The sequence below is a fragment of the Arvicanthis niloticus genome, chromosome 22, assembly GCF_011762505.2.
Source record: "Arvicanthis niloticus isolate mArvNil1 chromosome 22, mArvNil1.pat.X, whole genome shotgun sequence".
Lineage (NCBI taxonomy): Eukaryota > Metazoa > Chordata > Mammalia > Rodentia > Muridae > Arvicanthis > Arvicanthis niloticus.
This window is the reverse complement of record NC_133429.1, coordinates 51,878,207-51,897,280: the sequence shown is the minus strand read 5'-3', so window position 1 is coordinate 51,897,280 and position 19,074 is coordinate 51,878,207. Positions and strand designations below refer to the sequence as shown.

At 36.5% G+C, this 19,074-nt stretch overlaps 2 protein-coding genes across 3 annotated transcripts in view; one reads left to right on the top strand and one right to left on the bottom strand.

The window, feature by feature from the left end:
• The window catches only part of Tespa1 (thymocyte expressed, positive selection associated 1), a 69,389-nt gene extending 69,064 nt beyond the window's left edge, over positions 1–325 (bottom strand). Inside the window, exon 1 of the mRNA XM_076920846.1 lies at positions 218–325. The gene's annotated coding sequence lies outside the window, so the exon portion shown is untranslated. The remainder of the gene's footprint in view (positions 1–217) is intronic.
• On the top strand, positions 47–12,155 carry Neurod4 (neuronal differentiation 4). Of its 2 annotated transcripts, none has more exons than XM_076920849.1 (2): positions 47–173; positions 8,880–12,155. In XM_076920849.1, the coding sequence occupies exon 2, from the start codon at positions 8,889–8,891 to the stop codon at positions 9,879–9,881; it is 993 nt and encodes a 330-aa protein (XP_076776964.1). In that variant the 5' UTR covers positions 47–173; positions 8,880–8,888; the 3' UTR covers positions 9,882–12,155. The 2 variants fall into 2 exon arrangements, with proteins under 2 accessions (XP_076776964.1, XP_076776965.1); XM_076920850.1 differs by having other exon boundaries at positions 55–433.
• The last annotated feature ends 6,919 nt before the right edge of the window (positions 12,156–19,074 follow it).

The window sequence follows — 19,074 nt, the reverse complement described above, 5'->3', positions numbered from 1 at the left end:
TGTCTTTAGGCTAGGAAGGGGAGGGGCTAGCCTGTGGGCAATATCTCCCGCCCTGGTCAGCAGGCAAAACCAGCAAAACTGCGGCAAGTCAGAAGCTCCAGTCAGATCTCAGGAGCTGCCCAGAGACTGTGGTACTGAAAGAGCTACTCGCGGGAGCTGACCCCGGGAAAGAGGTACTGAAAAGACCTAGGAAACCAGCTGTGGTGGAGGCACTGACCTGAAGGCGTCTTGGTGGTGTATTAGAACTCCAGGAAAAAGTAGAATAAGTAACAGCCAGGGTACCCAGACCAGGAACAGTCACTAGAAGGTAGCTATCAGCTTAACATGGACGACTGAAAGTGTCTTCTGTTTCCCACGCACGATCTGATCTGACTGCTCTGATAGTCCTTCAGGACTCAGATTAGAGTTTAATCTTGGAACTGGACTGCCGGAGGTGAGCCTGTGGATGGGGTGTGATTACTAAAGTTTCTGTGTGAAGTTCCCACAGATGCAGAAGAGAAGAGGTTGCTGGTGACTCCTCTGTCACTGTGAAGCTCAACCTTCCATCTTGCTAATGCTAAAAAGCTGCAAAAGTTTAGTTTTTTTCCCAAAGTGGCTTATCAAGCAAGTTGGGAGAACTGGCTCATTTGAGTGCTTTGTTCACAAAGCCCAAGGTCTTGGCAAATAGTGCAGGGAGAGAAGAGAACTGAAAATTAAATAAGGAGAGGGAGACCTTGGGAGGTCACAGGTGAAGATTCTCTTTACTGTCCCCATTTGCTTTGCCAAAAGTTCTTCAGTGGTTTGAATGGGATAGAAATGTATTTTCCTCCAGCTGTTTGAGATTGCAAATTAGACGAAAATGATTGTCTAAGTGTATCTTTCCTCTTCTGCCATATACTCATCACTTTTCCACCAAAAATATATTCAAGAAATACTAACAAATGCAAATGACCTCACCTTAGTTTTTAACACAGTAAAGAATATGGAGAGACAATTGGACACTTATTTAACTTTTGCTAATGAAGTTCACTATTATGTTCTGAGGCTGTGAAACTGAATGAAGTATAGTATGGCCTTGTATTCTCTCTCTCTCTCTCTCTCTCTCTCTCTCTCTCTCTCTCTCTCTGTGTGTGTGTGTGTGTGTGTGTGTCATTCACATACTTAATAATCAGTGGGAAATAGTAGTTGTAGATATAGAAGCTTGGCTATGAAAGACTTACTATTCTACTCACTGTTCCCATACAGTGCCACTTGTGAACTTTTGGTTTGTGTTTTTTGTTTTCTGTTTTGTTGTAGGCTCTGCATTTCCGAGCAAAGCATTTAGTTTATATGGTCCTTAAATTCTCTAGACATTAGCCTGTATAATCCCTTTCTGTTGTATTTAGAGCCATAGCAGCAAGAGGTAATCAATACCATCAGCTTATAAGAGAAAAAAAAAAACACTGGCCAACCTATCACAAATACATGTGTAAATGTTTTCACCCACTTTTCAATTGAAGCTTTTCCAGAAAGAGTTAAAGTAAAGGTATAGGAAGAATTCCATGCAGTAATTCTCCACATAGTAGAAACATACGACCATGACTTCATTAGCCAAGATACTATACAGTCAGAATTGTCTATGGCAAATACCTTTTCAAAACAGGTTTTAAAGTGAAAAAATGAGATTAATATTTTAAATAAAGAAAATAACTCAAAACTGAGATTTTATTGAAGGAAATAAAGAGGTAAATCCTGTAATGCATGTGTATGTGGAAATCCAAATACCAACATTGAAGACTAGAATCGACTTTATAAGATCAGAATGAGTTTACATATGTTGGGTGTAGTAGAATTCTGTACTCAAAAGCTAGTATTCATTAATTCATTTTAGCCACACTGGCATATGTCCTATAATTTTGGAAACTAATTTTTCTTCAAGAAATTAAGAAAATCCTGACATGATTTTATCTCTATGTTCTATGAGGCAGAAACATAACCTTTAATATCCATACAATATCCACAAAACATTAAAATAATTTTGCTATGTTCATCTCACACTTTAATGACAAGAAAGTATCTTACTTTTGTGTTTCTTTCAAGATACCTATGAGATGGCATATAAACAGGTTAAAGGATGAATTGGGCTTTGGTTTTTGCTCTGAAGAGAATCCACTTAAGTTTTATTCATAAAAAATTAGAAGTGCATCATACATTTTCAACAGATCTGAGTTTTGTTTTCCTTGTCTATCATGTGATACCTTGAAAATATCAAATGTAAAAATTGAGAAAGCCCATTTTATCTTTGGAAAGTTCTGGCTTTTGCTTCTATTTGTGAGATAACTTCACCTTTTCTCTGGAGCTCATGTTGTGAATCAAAAATAAAACAGTCCTAACAGGATTTCTGCATTCCACCAGAAATTTGATGAGCATGTAACTAAGAATGAATATCAAGTCAAATTTCTTTTGCATGAGAGAGAATTTTCCCTCTTTCACCCTCCTTTCATCTACACAAATATAAACAGAATGAAAATTTGGAAGCTAATTTTACGTCTGACTGTAGAGGCATCTGACAGAGCTTAGAATCCTCATTCATCCCTTTTAGTCCTACAGGATCTTTGATATTTAGCTTCATTATTACATGGGTAAGTAGGAGTTTTTAAAAATACCTTTAAACAAAAACTGAAATAGATAACTGATTTTCATTGTCCTGAAATTAACATTAAACATAGATTTTAAAATTATATGTGTAATTATTGTCAATATGACTCATGATGTTTAGTAGTCATTTCTTACCCTTATGTGGAATTCATGATACTTGGCATTAATCCCAAGGGTTTAATGCATCAATTCATTCAATGCTGAAAATAATCTGTGAGTTAGATCTATTATTATTATTTCCATTTTAGGAGGAGAAGATTAAGGTAGATAAAAGTTTAAGTCACAAATAAAGTAGTAAAATTGAAATTTGGATCCAGTCGACCTGACTCCAGAGTGTGTGCTGTCTAGTCTAGATGAGAAGTGAAGACTATTGGGCAGTTATCATATTTGCTTCTGTACCAAACAGGTGAGGTGGAATTCAGATAACAACAGCATATACAGTGTATTTTATTTATTCATCTGTGGGGAAAATTTAATTTTGAATGAAGAAAACACATGCAAGAATGGGTTAGACTTTTGAAATTCCAAAGATAAATTCAAAATAAATATAGAGATACTGTTTTACACTATCCTTTGCCATACTTTTGTGTTGAATAATGTAAACTATATCTTATCTTTTTATTATATAAAATAATATAATAAATAAAACTAGGATTAGGAATCAGAAATTGAAAATATTGAGTTAGAGCTCCATCTGCACTTTTCTAGTCCTCATGTTTTTGAAGCCACATTTATACACCCACAGAATCCTCTTAGAGCTACTGTACCAATACATATGGGAATAGAGAAAATTGAATCAGAGCTATCACTGTTCTTCTCATGGTTGATTAAAAAAAAGGTAAAATTTCACTGCTTTGTTTTGCTTCACATTGTTTGCCCAAGTCCGACAGATTTTTTTCCTTTATACCCACCAACAGTATCGTTTTATGAAGCTTCTTATATTTTTGGTTGTGAGCCTAGCCTTTAATGGCTGAGCCATCTCTACAGCCCTTTATGAAGCTTCTTAAAAATCACCAAGTTTGTTAAAGTCAAATATTAGTCAATTTTATTTTCTCAACCCCAATTCCTGGTAGGATGTCTACTGACATATATAGCAAGATCAAACAAGAGTTGCTAGCTACAGAGAGAAGATAGGAAAGCCAAATACAGAAGTGAGAGTGGTACTCAGATCCAGGTGGGTCAGGTGATTCTCTTCTCTTTCATCTCTCCCTTCTCTCTGTGCACATCAGTATGCCACAGTGCAGTGATAATAATGAAGGTGAGAGAAAGATGAGGAGGAAAAGGAAAAGAGCACAGAAGAGAAGAGGAGTCGAATAAGTAGCTGAAAGCAACAAAGAAAAGCCTTTGAGATAGGAATGAATCCTGGAATGTGAGTTAAAAGCTGCCTCAGAGAACATCAAGGGAAGCCTTCCTTGGATAATGATTACTCCTCTTGCCTTAGCTCTATTGATCTACAATTGCTGAAGACAAAATGGCTTTCTTCATTACTTATGGTGAAAGAGAAAAGAGAGGAAAAGAACTGTAAAGCCTAGGATTTGGGATCAGAAATGTTTTTATGTGCTGTCACACTATGTATTTACATGTCCATCATTTAAAATACTGGCCTCATGGTGCTGCTGACTATACTCATCACCCTCAACAGTATGCTCTATTGGATATATAGATTAATGAGTGCAAAAGTGCTGCAAAATTAGAATGCTACACAAAAGCTATTGTAATTACACAGAGAGCATTAGGTTTCCCAAGCCAAGCCCACCCCACCCCTTTTTGGCCTCAGCCTGCACCTGCCTCTGGAAGATCTGTGTTATTTTAACAGAAAGTTAATTAGGTCCTTACCCATCCCTCTGGATATTTGCCCGACTTAGAAGTGCAGCTCAGCACACAAGCTTCATCATCCATATTAAAAGTGGGATTTTCTGACTTGGCCTGGGCAGCCAGTTGACCAGTAGGTTCCAATGTGTGTTTTCAATAAAGCTGCTTACCAGGAAGCCTTATTAAGTGAGTAAGTCAAGCTGACATGATTTCCTTGCTGATTAATATGTAACCTGGGCTGTTTTTGCAATGCAATAACATTAATTATTTATAGAAGGTAAATGAGGTTACAATGAAAACAAGTTCCAATTACCAGAAACAATTCAAATAATATTTTTATATTTTTGTAAATATCATGTACTAATCCCTGAATTAATTGATTGGAGACTCCAGCTTTAAGGATCAAAAGACATTTTATCATGTTCTTCCCTTTTTCATAATCAAAGGTGATGGAGGACTTAATGTTTCAAGGACTAACTAGTAAGCTGGGATGACCCAGCAGGGTTTATCTGATTCTTTTATCTGCTAAACTATATATCTACAAATGACTCAAAAAATCTGAAAACTGCTCAGACTCTTGTAATATGAATGCAAGATGTTTACTAAATCACATCTTTATTTTTCATATGGTAAAATTTGCATACTAAGCATATCAAACAGTATCTGTTAGGCAAGTGAATTGAAGTAGTTAGGCTTTTTCTGTGTTTATCTAAAACAGTTCATGTTATGTTCACAGTCACTATATTCTTTTTGTTTTACATTTGTTTCATATTTTTTATGTGTAATAAAGTATTTTCTGACTGTTTCATTGAAATAATCTTGAATAGGTTTAGTGGATCACTGACTTTTGCTTCTAACTATTGTCATAGTCTTTTCTAATGATGTGAGATTCATGTGCAAAGGAAAGAGTTGTCAATACATGGGTAAATTTATTAATGGCCAGTGGCAATTTTATTTCATGGTTCTTTCATGAAACTGTGACACAAGTCTGACACTCGTAAACCCTGTGAGAGAACACAGAGTGCTTATGAAGAATTACAACACTCGTTTGGACATGGATCAGTCCAGCCACAGTGGAACTATTTAATATGAAGTTCTTGAAGTCACCTGTTGGCAGAGCTTGTGGGGAACATGGTACTGTACAAGTTAGATGCTTGTGAAAATCTCCAAATAGAGGCTAGATAGGCCTCTGTAGAACACAAGAAGGTAGTCATGATGATCTTGCTAATAGCTTTTCATTTTATGCTAGCAACCCAGAACAGTTTACTTGCTTAGCTACTCAATATATATTTTATTTGATAATATGTTTATTTTCATACTGTATATCTATTATTTAAAAATCATTTTCACTTTCAGCAAATTTTCTTTTTCTTTGTTTATTATGTTGTACATTTCATTACAATTCTGACCAAAGTTTCCTCTTCCTTCATTCCTTCCACCACCCCACCCACCTCCCTTCTTTCCCAATCCACTCATCCATTTCCCTTCAGAAAAGAGACAACCTCACAGGGATATCAACCAAAAGTGGCATAATAAGTTACTAAGACTAGGCATAAACTCTCATATCAAGGCTGGATGAGGCAACCCAGTATGAGGAAAAGGATCTCAAGACTAGGCCAAAGAGTCAGCGATACTTCCCATCCCCACTATTAGGAATTCCAAAGAAGAACATGCTGCACAACCATAACATACATGCAGAGGACCTGGGCTAGCAGACCCATACAGGCTTTGTGATTGCTGTTTGAGTCTCTATGAGTCTCTATGGTTCCTAATTAGGTGATTCTATGGGCCATGTTCTGGTTACCTTAACAGCTCTGACTCCTATAGTCCTTCCTCCTCTTCTGTTGGGTTCCCTGAGCTCTGCCTAATATTTGGTGTGTTTCTGTGCATCTGCTCCCATCAGTTGCTGGATGAAGCCTCTGATGATGATTGGGCTAGACACCAATCTATGAATATAGTAGAATATCATTAGGAATCATTTAATTGATTTTTTTGGCCAGTTGTGTTTGGTTCTATCCTAGGTGCCTGGTTATCCAGCCTCTAGTTCCTGGCTATCCAGGCAGTGTCAGATGTGGGCTCTCTCTTATGGTGTTGGCCTCAAGTTGGACTAGTCATTGGTTAACCATTCCCACAAGTTCTGTTCCATTGTTACTTCAGCCTATTTTGCAGGCAGGATAAATTGTAGGTTGAAGATTTTGTGGCTGGGTTGATGTCCCAGTCCCACCACTGAAAACCTTACCTGATTACAAAAGATGGCCAGTCCAGGCTCTGTAGCCCCCATTACTAGAAGTCTTGGCTAGGGTCACTCTCATAAAATCCAGGGAGTTTCCACTACACTAGGTTTCCACAGTGCCTCCCTCCTAGTCCCCCCTTTTCCAGTTTTCTTTCCCAGTACTCTCTACTTTCATTCATAACCCCCACTCTCTCCTGATTCCTCCTGTTCCCATCCATACTCACCCACAGTCCACCTGCAAAATCTATTCTATTTCTCTTTTTCAGGAAGACCCATACATCCCCCTTTGAGCCCTTCTTGATTTAACCTTTGTAGAATGATTATCCTCAATAGTTAATATCTGAGCACATATCATGCTTGTCTTTCTGGGTCTAGGTTACCTCACTCGGGATAATTTTTTCTAGTTTCATCCATTTGCCTGTAAATTTCATGATGTTATTTTTTATAACATCTGAATAATACTCCATTGTATAAATGTACTACATTTTCTTTATCTATTCTTCAGTCAGGGGACATCTGTATTGTTCCCAGTTTCTAGCTATTATGAATAAGCTGCCATGAACACAGTTAAGCAAGTGTTCTTGTGAAAGATTGGAGGATTCTTCTGGTATATGTCCAAGAGTAGTACAGGTGGGTCTTGAGGTAGATCCATTTCCAACTTTTTGAGGAATCACCATATTGGTTTTCTGTGGCTGTACAAGTTTGCACTCCCACCACCAATGAAGGAATGTTCCTTTTGCTCTACATTCTAGCCAGAATGAGTTGTCACTTGTTATTTGTCAATTGTTATTGATATTAGCAATTCTGACAGGTGTAAGATGGAATCTCAAAGTAATTTTGATTTTCATTTCTCTTATGGCTAAGGATGTTGAATTTTTAAGTGTTTCTTGGCTACTTGAGATTTCTCTTTTAAGAATTCTGTTGAGATCTGTACTCCACTTTTAATGGGGTTATTTGGTTTGAGTTCTTTATATATTTTGGATGTTAGCCTTCTGTCAGATGTGGAGGCAGTGAAATTTTTTCCTCATTCTGTAGGCTGCTGTTTTGTCATATTGATTGATGGTATCCTTTACCTTATAGAAGATTTTCAGTTTCATCAGGCCCCATTTATTAATTGTTGATCTTAGAGCCTGTGTTATCAGTGTTCTGTTCAGGAAGTTGTCTCTTATGCCAAAAGCATTCAAGGCTATTCTCCACTTTCTCTTCTGTCAGGTTTAGTGTATCAGGTTTCACACTGAGGTCTGTGATCCACTTTGACTTGAGTTCTGTGAAGGGTGATAGATACAGATATATTTGCTTTCTTTTACATGCAGACATCTGGTTACACCAGTGCCATTAGTTGAAGATTTTTTTTTGTTGTGCCTCTCTCTCTCTCTCTCTCTCTCCCTCTCCCTCTCCCTCTCTCTCTCTCTCTCTCTCTCTCTCTCTCTCTCTCTCTCTCTCTCTCTCTCTCTCCCCGTCCCCCCCCCACACTTTTAAATAAAAAATCAGGCAGTCATAGATTTGTGAATTTATGTCTGGGTCTTCTAGTTGATTTCGCTGATCAACCTGTCTGTTTTCATGCCAATAGCATGTGGCTTTTATTATTATACTTCTGTAATACAGTTTGAAAACAGGGGTGGTGATGACTCCAGAAGTTTTTTTATTGTACAGGATTGTTTTAGCTATTTCGTGTTTTTACTATTGTGGCAATTATTTATATGTTCATCTATTTCCTTTATGTTATAAACTTGCTAAAGAAAAGAATGTGTTCTTGGAGTTTTACTTGAGTTATTTTGCATAAAATGCTCATAATATAAATAATCTAAGAATAAAGAGTCAGACAGTAACACCACAATGAGGATTCAATTTTTTTCTTTTGTGCTTGTTTTTTTTTTTTTTTTCAATGTGCCGTAAATAGATGTATGTGTAGAACAATTTCTGAGCCTTGGTTTAATTTAAATTGACAGCTTGGCAAAGAAAGTACGAAACACAATTGCTCTATATCCACAGAATAAACACAAAGTTTATGTGTTTTTTGACAATATGTAGCTCAGACTGGGATTAAACTTTCTATGCTGCTAAAGATAAACTCCTATATGCTGATAAAGATGAACTCCTGATTTTATTGCCTCCACCTCTTAAGGGCTGGTCATAGGCATGTGCCATCATGTCTATCTCAGTTTAGATTTACACCAGATATTTGGGGGTTTAACTTTTTATATTTTCATTTTTCCAGAATCTATAGATGGCAAAAATGTACATGAAATCCAAGGATATGATGGAGCTGCTCAACACACAATCCTGGATGGACAAAGGTCTGAGCTCTCAAAATGAGATGAAGGAGCAAGAGAGAAGACCAGGCTCTTATGGAATGCTTGGAACCTTAACTGAAGAACATGGCAGTATTGAAGAGGAGGAAGAAGAGGAAGAAGATGGAGATAAACCTAAAAGAAGAGGTCCCAAGAAAAAGAAGATGACTAAAGCTCGACTGGAAAGGTTCAGGGCTCGAAGAGTCAAGGCCAATGCGAGAGAACGGACCCGGATGCACGGCCTGAATGATGCCTTGGATAATCTTAGGAGAGTCATGCCATGTTACTCTAAAACTCAAAAGCTTTCCAAGATAGAGACTCTTCGACTGGCAAGGAACTACATCTGGGCCTTGTCTGAAGTCCTGGAGACTGGTCAGACACTTGAAGGGAAGGGATTTGTGGAAATGCTATGTAAAGGTCTCTCTCAGCCCACAAGCAACCTGGTCGCTGGTTGCCTCCAACTGGGGCCTCAATCTGCCCTCCTGGAGAAGCATGAGGAAAAATCTCCAATTTGTGACTCTACTGTCTCTGTACACAGTTTCAATTATCAGTCTCCAGGGCTCCCCAGCCCTCCTTATGGCCATATGGAAACACATCCTCTCCATCTCAAGCCTCAACCATTTAAGAGTTTGGGAGACTCATTCAGGAGCCATCCACCCGACTGCAGTACCCCCCCTTATGAGGGTCCACTCACACCACCCTTGAGCATTAGTGGCAACTTCTCCTTGAAGCAAGATGGCTCCCCCGACTTGGAAAAATCCTACAACTTCATGCCACATTATACCTCTGCAAGTCTAAGTTCAGGGCATGTGCAGTCAACTCCCTTTCAGACTGGCACACCCCGCTATGATGCTCCTGTAGACCTGACCTATGATTCCTACCCCCACCATGGTATTGGAACTCAGCTCAATACGATCTTCTCTGATTAGAGCAATAAGTTAAGCACCAGCATTTCAGAGAATGACATGGAGATGTTTTCCATGTTTCTAGTGGCTGAGCTAAACTCTCAGAAAATTTAAAAGAACCTTTGGATATACATCAAACACAATAGTCCTAGTTTGTTCAGAACTTCTTGTACCTGCTATCTTTCTTCCCACTAACTTCTCACCTTGAACCAATCCTATATTTGGGATCCTCAAGTGAACATATTTGATGGTTTGAGGCCACGTGGTAATAGAACAGAAAGCCTAGGCCCTGCTCCAGTGGTGCCAAAGACTAATTAAATGCTCTGCCAGTTAACTTTCCATTTCCAGTGTTTGTTGCTTTTTGATAAATATGAAGCAACTGTTCTAAGTCAACATATATCTTTCATCTTTCATACATTTTAAAAATTAAAAGCAATAAAAGAAAATAGCATAAATGGAATGATTATATAGAACTGGAAGGGGCATCAGGTACATGTCTGTTGGCTTATAGAACACAAAATTTGTGTGAAATTGACAAATCATTTTGTGTCTATTTAAATATAACTTCCAGAGCCTAAAATAATGACTTGGATATTACCATAAATAGCCAAACATGTTCTTTAAGAGATCAACTCTACTTATCACTGTGCTGAAAGTTATACAAATTATTTTTAGTGATTGCAGAATCATGATAGAAGCCTCACACAAACTTTATTCTTGATACTACTTAAAAAACAACTGTTTTAGGGGAGTCAAGCAAGAAAGACATTGAGATTTCTGTTCTGGGACACAGAAATATTACCTAGCTCATTTCTTAGCTTCCATAACTAAAGGGCTGTGGGAAATTTTACAAGTGTTTAGGTGCTTCAGTTAGAATCAGAACTCAGTCAAATTCATATTGTAGAGCAATAAAATGGTGGTTGGCTGCCATCCCACTAATACAATTGAAGGATTCTGCCTCGCACATAGCCTCTGAAAAAAATGTGGATATTCTCTAGTAAGACGAATTTCACTGTTTAAAGCAGTGTGATTAAAGCCATAGAGTTTTGTCCACTCCAGTATCACATATTCCAGGATTGCAGGCACTAATCAATCTTGAATTCTCACAACATAAATGTAACTCCTTACTTCCCACCCTCCACTGATTGTTACTTGTCTTCATTTCCAAGATATTATACTATTATATAGCAAAGTTTTGATTAGAATCAAAATTTAGAGTCAATGAATGCTTTTATCTGTCTGTATCTTCAGCACAGGTTTTGATCAGTTTTAAGAAAGTTTATTTTTCTTTATGTGGCATCTCTTTTCTTTGTATCCACACTGGCTCTACCAAGTTTCTCTTTTCCGGAGAAATTAGTTCTGAGAAATTTTACTATCATGATCCATCTTCCACAACAATTATTTAGGTTCAACCCAAGAGTATAAATAGCTTATTTATAGTAGATGAGGATACATCTCTAGGAATAAATTTTGACAATATTAATGACAGATGAATATGCCATTTTATCTACCAAACTATACATGTATCTTTTTTCTTTATTGCTCTTACTTATTTCTTCACACTGTGAGTTATTTTGTGTCCATCTTATTGCAGCACTTACTCTGCTCACTTTGCACCTTTGGCTTATAAATATGTTTAAAAGTCTGTAAAGGAGTCTTAAACAACTCATGGCAGTAATTCCCCTCCCCCTGCTCCCGGCAACCATGAATTACCCTAGTGGGAATAAGAAAGCATAATTATTTATAGAGTCATCCTATGTAATTTTTTTGAGAATTTGCTGTTACTTACCTAGAATTTATGTTTATAGATAATTGCTATCTGTATTATTTATTAGATACTATTTATTTAATCTATTTTCCTTCTTTTTAAGTAAAAATTTGAGTCCCATAGATATAGCCTTAAAGCTTCACTGGGAAAGTAGCTTATAATTTGGGAATGAGAGAAAAGGAGAAAATCAATTCTTGATTGCTTGTGATGCTTTTATTAAAAAAAAGAGCAATAATTTGAATAGCTATGCAACTTAATCGCTTTAGATTTTTTCCTTTAAGGTGCAGCAGAGTTATATTATTATTATGCCTTTGGAGAATGTAGCACATGTGAATCAAGACTATAGACTTGTGAAGAGAGATATTTATAATTAATACAAATTTAGTACTGTACCATGCTTGGAAAGAACTCATTCTTTAAATAATGTCTAGTCTTCTGAAAATATTTTCAGATAAAATGAAGCAATTGCATATAAAAAATGACTGTTTTCTCTCCCTTTTCCAGTAGCAATAAAGCTTTGAGTGTTATTACACAGTGTGTTTTTCTTGGCAATGTTACTCTTTGGAGATTTCATTCAGTCTTTACACTTAAATTTGGTGAGCAGCTAGCACAGTAAGTCCAGCCACTGCAGAGGGTTTGCACATTTCTTCTTATAGATGATCTTCCCAGAAGATTTGGAAGGCCACAGTATAGTAGATAAATGTCTCTATCACTCATACAATAAACTACAAAATTTCCAGTTGAGAAAAGAGGAATCTTTCAGGCTACAGAAATATTTAGGGTCTTAGTTCAACCCCAGAGAAGTTGGCCATATAAGGACAGATCACTATCTGCAATTTAAGTGAGCTTGCTAACTTTTTAAACAATATGAAGTATGATTTTGACAGTTGCCTTTTAATATTTTCTGATTTTTTTAGGTTTCTCATGATATTTTTAATGAGTCCTTCTAGAACTAATAAAATGCAAATTAGAAAGATCTAATAATGATGATGATGAATATAAACAAAATTGGTTAACAAAGAAAAGACTTGAACTTAAGATTTAAGAAACAAAACAAAAGGAAAGCCATTTTCCTTCCTGTGTCTCAAATCTACTGTTTTTGGTCTCCACAAAGAAACCATTGTTTCAAACACATTAAGTTAATAATTACTAGAGATCTTTTATAGAAACAGAAGCAAATATTTGGTACATTTGTCACAAACATTATGATATATTGTCTCCTCCCCTTTTCTATAAATAGTTCTGTGTATTGACATAATATTTAAGCACATATCTTCAGATATTTTATATTTAAAATATTTTGATTGCGATGCTTCAACTGGCTATCATTAAACAATAAAATTCATGAAGCTAAGTTGAAGAATTTAGGTTGCAATACTGAATGACACATTATTTGGCAGTTACTGAGAGTCTCTTTACTTTGTAAAGACTGCTCCAAAGAGAAAATGACATGTTTCAGCTATAAGATGCTTATCACAAAATGCCATGTTTCAAATGATTTGCATATATTTATTTATTTGATTCTAAAGTCATTCCCATAAAGCAATCACTCATTGCTCCCATTTTATAGATTAAGAAACTGAGGAAAAATTATCTGCTCATGTTTTCATTGCTTGTTAATGGTAGAGCCTGAAGCAAAGCTGTTTGATAAGCCATGAGTTGTCTTTGGCCATGCTACATTCCAGTCTGACTAATTACTACGTCCACAATAGAACCCAAGAGAGGAAGATTCTCTTCCTTGACAAAATATAAATGTTTTATTGGATGTGGCCTGTTTGGGCTATGAAGACAGTGTGGGAGACCCTAGGTTAATTTGTTTTTGCTTGAAAACACCCACCATTTCTAGTACATGTATCTATTTAATTTCATTTTGCATATTTTATGATGTAAGATGTTTTACTAGTAAATCAGAGATATGAATATAAAATTTATCAGCAAAGAAGTGTCAGATGTTCAAACTTAGCTCCTTCAGCCTGAGTGGTTGATGGATAGTGTGGTGTAGTGATTATATTGTAACATTTGAAGGTAAATAATAGTACTTAGCTAGAGAATTTACTGGATGAGCCATCTTTGTTCAGTTAGCTAACCGTCACAGCCTCATGCATCTCATATTTATAAGAATGATTATGGAAATGCTAGTTGTACCGTCTTCATGGGGATTATGATGATTGATTAATTGAGATTCCATATCCAAAGTACTTAGAAAATATTTAATAAGATATGACTGCCACAATTTTTTATGATTCATTTATTTTTTCATATATTAATGTTAACTTGTTTTTAAGCATAGGACAACTTTAAGCATAGGAACTCCACAGAGTTCTTGTTAAGAGTGTTGAATAAGACAGAACTTAGATCTGAAGCTAACTGGATATGTAGTCCTAAGCAAGTCAATTATTATCTCTGTCTCAGCTAGGCCAGAGAATTGATATGTTGATTACAATGGATTAAAATGACATAAAAGTAGTTTGATCAGATTAGTATCAAGATGAAGATATAAATTCTTAAATGGCACCAATTTACTTTGATTACAAATTTTAAGGTTTTCATTGACATGAGCTTCTTAGTGATATAAGAGTCAGATAAATATTGTTACTCTCATAGGCATTGTACCAGTATAACACATTTAGGAATACAAAGCTTAGACCCAGTCCATCTTTAACTTTTTTAAACTGATTTGAGAAGGTCAGCCTGTGAGTTAAGGGACTATAGCAAATTCATGGCTTGGAGTTTATTATAAGGGTGTACTTTATGTTTTATTTAGAAATAGCTGACTGGAGTTAACAGGCAACAGTCCAGATTACCTTACATGGATAGTTGGTTTTCAAAACATCAGAAATCCTTAGAATTGACATCACAAACATTTCTGTATTAATCTTCATTTTCATTAGAGATCTGTCTGCTCCGGACAGCTTCCTATATTGAATTCTAAGAAGAAATTGAGCATCCTTGGAGTTACTCCAGTTGTGGTGAGATAGCCACTAGGCAAGAATTGCCTCTTTCCTTCTACAGACAAATTACTGTCCAGAAAAGGACACACTTGCAGAATAGTTGACTGATTATATCTGCCTAGACAGAGTAATCAGCCCTTAATAATTCTGCAGCACTAAGGTCTGTCAGATGATCCTGGGCCAGAAGGCAGAAGAACAGATGCTCCAACGTTTTGAAGTAGAGGGAGTGTCCAGGTGTTCAGAGGTCTCTATAAATTGGCTAAGTTTTAGAAGCTATGCTTTGTGCTTCCCACAATTATAGTTAACTCAGTCATTCTGGATTTCTGACGGGGTTGAACATTTATAGCCTCATAGCCAATCCTGGCTATTTACCTTGAGAGAAAAGATTTGAGTGGATGGTCATCAGCTGACATTCATCCTAAAGCCAGGTTCAGAACTAAATGTTTTAGTTAGGATAGATGACAGAGGTGCTGGTTAGTCAACAAAAGGATGGACTGGGTATTAGGACTATCTTGTACCTCACTGGTACAAATTGGCATAATTATGCTCTAATTGTATTTTGAGAGAAAAGTTTCATTTTAACAGGAAGGGTGATGTGTAGGAGGAGCTAAGGTGGGAGGAGTACTGAGAGGAAGAGAAGGAGTAAGAAGAGGAGAAGAAGAAGGAGAGGAGAAGAAGCTAGGTGATGAAAGAGAGAAAGAGGGGTGAGACAGGGAGGCAGATGTTCATGTATCTCCACCAGTCAAAGATAGTTGTTATATCTAGGTTGGGTAGTGGGTTACACCTCTGACTGAACAATACCAAACTTATAAAGCCTATGATTAACATTTTTTATAAAAATGTATAAATGCAAAAAGGAAAAGGGGGCATGGGATAGGGGTTTTCTAAGGGGGGGGAAATGGGGAAAGGAGATGGCATCTGAAGTGTAAATAAAAGATCTAATAAATAAAATAAATAAATAAATAAATAAATAAATAGTAGAACATGACCCCTCTCTTCCAGTCCTCTATCTGTCTACAAGTGTTCTATATCTCCAAGGGCAGGGATTAGATAAGCATGAGCGTTCAATAAACTCTGTAAGCTTCTATTATTATGCCTATAAAGTAAGATGCTTTCAACATTAGATACCTGTCATTTCTTTTAGTTAAATATATTAGTAATTCTATTAATACCTTCTGCTCATTTCCTCCATGACAAGAGAGCAAATTTACATAATTTTGGAAAAGAAAAAATAAATGATTGAATAGAAGCTGATAACCAAGGAAATTATGATCTTCATGTTAAAATCTAAGTGCTATTTAAATGTCACTATGTAGTTTTACAATTGCGTATCAGCTATTTTAAGGATGTGGTGTGTTTTAAATTTATTCTCATTTGGGAAAATGATTTTGTTGGCAATGAACTTATTCTTAGGCTCCAGTTATCTAAAATAGATTTCTCTAAGGCCAAAGAGGAGACATTATACTATTTTTATAATTGGGAAACTTCTCTGTTTCCTCTATAAGTTGATAAATTTGACTGTTATTGTTTATTTTTATTGCAAATATTGTAAATTCTGAGCTATTCATATGCATAATCTGTGCTGAGGATTATTTTTAGATTTTTTATTTTATTGACAATTTCATACATGTGTAGAATGTATTTCAGTCATGTTCACATATATTACTTTCTCTTATCCCCTTCTCCTCCAGCTGAACCCTTCTTCCTAAGCATGGCCTCTTCTACCATCTTGTCTCTTTTGTGTGTTACCCACCTAGTTCAATCTGTTGCTTTTAAACACATGGGTTGGGCATTATTTATCAATTCACTGGTAACTTGCCAGTGTTACAACCACTTCTTCCCTCTACATTGAGGTCTGTTGAAAATATGCCATATGAAACTTATTTCTTAGTGTCAGCTCAAGTGTTCTTAATTTTATGCTGTGTTTCTTTATAGACATATATGAATGCATACATATTAAAATAAGCATATATAAAGGTAAATATCTGCTATGTCTATGTATATTTGAAAATGTGGATAATTCAACATAGTTTGGTATACATTGAACACCAACTCTCTCTCTCTCTCTCTCTCTCTCTCTCTCTCTCTCTATATATATATATATATATATATATATATATATATTCTCAACATTATATATAATTATATATAGTTGGTATTATATATATGTATATATATTATGTTTGAATACACTCTCAGTAGAAATACTTTTTGGTTCTTTTAATTTTTGACAAGTCTATAGACAGTTCCTTCATTCACACTGTTAACATCTAAATTAGAAGTTTAGGCTTCAAGAGAGGAGATGAGACAGAAAATAGGAAGAGAGAGGGGGGTGTCTATTTTTTCACATTAGACTAGACCTAGAGGGGAACTTTAACAATGACAATCATTCTTATCTAATGCTGTTTTTCTTCCTTTGAGAGCTGGCCTCTGTGCCAAGCCAGATCCAGGGCAGGCAGGCATGTGGCTGACCCACTGAGGGCCAAACACAGCCGCAAGCTGGAGCAGACTATCCCCTGGCTCCTGCCCACCCCACTGCTGCCAGCCTGCAGCTTCCCTCCTGCCAGACTCCTGGGCATACTGATGGGAATGGCATAATTACCTAATCCCTGCCTAGGGAGATCTAGGACACATGCAGACAGATGGAGGGCCAGGGGGAATCAGAGAGACTTTGTGTTGGAGGAGGGATAAAGACAAGTTTAGGAGTCACAGCCAGCCTGAGGGAAAGTTCTGAAATTTCCCACTTTCCCTGCAGCTCTGAGATAACTCATCTTCCATCCAAACAGAAACTTTGGAAGGAAGGACTTACTTTCTCTTAGCTATGGGAAAATGCCTTGAGAAAGAATACTGATTCTTAGTGTTTAGATTTCCACAAAGAGGAAACCAACATGAGCAGTTACTGACAGAAGCAATATGGGAGAATCAGAATTCCAGCAGAAGATAGAGAGGGCAGAATAGAGTTAGATATGAAAAAAGAAAGTAGAACCTTTACAAATGATCTGTCTAACTGCCTTCCATTCACCTGACCCCTCAGACATGCTTTCTTTCCCTCACTTTCAGACTTTCAGCATTCATGCATTTGAACTCATACAATAGTGATAATATTTCTTGTATTCAATGTCTCATTTTCTCTATCACTATACTCTGATAAACTATTTTAAAGTAAGGTCAGCATAATGGTATTTTTGTTTTTTTAAAAAAAAAACTTCCTTAACCTGGGGAAATGATTCAACAGGTAAAGCACTTGCCACACAAACATGAGGGACCTGAGTACAGATATCCAAACCCCACAGAAAGCAGGGTGCAGTAAAACACATCTCTACAATCCCAGTGCTCCAATAGTATAGAGACAGCTTAATCACCTAAATTTTAGGCCAGCTAACTATGCTATGCTTATTGATCCTATGCACAGTAGTGGTCAGATACCTGAGCTTTTTCTCTGATATCTTTATGCACTGTGATATGTGAATTCCTGTACTCACCAATACAAATATGTACTCACATGCATATCCATGAACATACACTGATTTAAAAGTACTGCGCTGATCTTCCTGTCATTATGGAATAAAGCCCCCACCTTCCAAACATAATATTTAGCCTCTCTCACCAAACTATTCATGTTCCAGACATACATATACCACTTAAACCCATAAGCTACCCACTCCATGCTCTCTTCTTTTCTTTGCTATTATATGTAAGTTTATATTGTCTCCTTGGGTTACTGTTCTTCTGATCACCACAAAGTGAAGTTGCTACCTGTCTTAGCTCAATGTAATTTTTTCCCGAGTGCTCTCCTTAATTACTAAATCTGTCCAAACACTCCAGGTCTGGATGGAAATTATGTCTGGTAAAACATTCCCTAGCTATCTCTGTAGTGATTATATTGCTCATCTTTCACAGTTTAGGAGCTCATGATGACAAATCCAAAGATTTAAGTTTCTATTTCACCTTATGTATCCTCTATCTGTTTTCAGTTACTGAAGAAGGGACACTGTTTAGGGTATGTGTTATATTGATAGCCCCCAGGGCAAGAGATAAAAGTAAATCAATTTTTACAAGGAAATGTTTAAAGTATCTATTGAGAGTTGTGATATTCACTTTACATTCCAACACATCCATAAAATGTTTGTTTCTTCCTCCCTACTTTGTCCATGCTGGCATCTAACTTCTGCTTCTTCTGTTCCAGGCTACTGAATGCTGGAATTATAGGCTTTATTCATTGTCCCCTTCCTAATAATACCCAAATGTAGTTACAATAAAGTAGTAGTAATGGTGGCCAGTAAGATAGCTCAGAGAAAAAATTTGCATGTGGCAAAATCTGATGACCTGAGTTTCATGTGCACGCATGCGCCAGCACACACACACACACACACACACACACACACACAGAGAGAGGAGAGATAATAAAAAAGGAAAAGAAAGGAAAAGTAAACAAAACAAAATGAGTGACTTTATATAGAATTATTATTCTTGCTTATTTGTTTGAGGCAGGGTCTCA

Bases quoted from the DNA above. Each gene is read 5' to 3' on its own strand.
- Neurod4 (XM_076920849.1), top strand. From the start codon at position 8,889: ATGGCAAAAATGTACATGAAATCCAAGGATATGATGGAGCTGCTCAAC.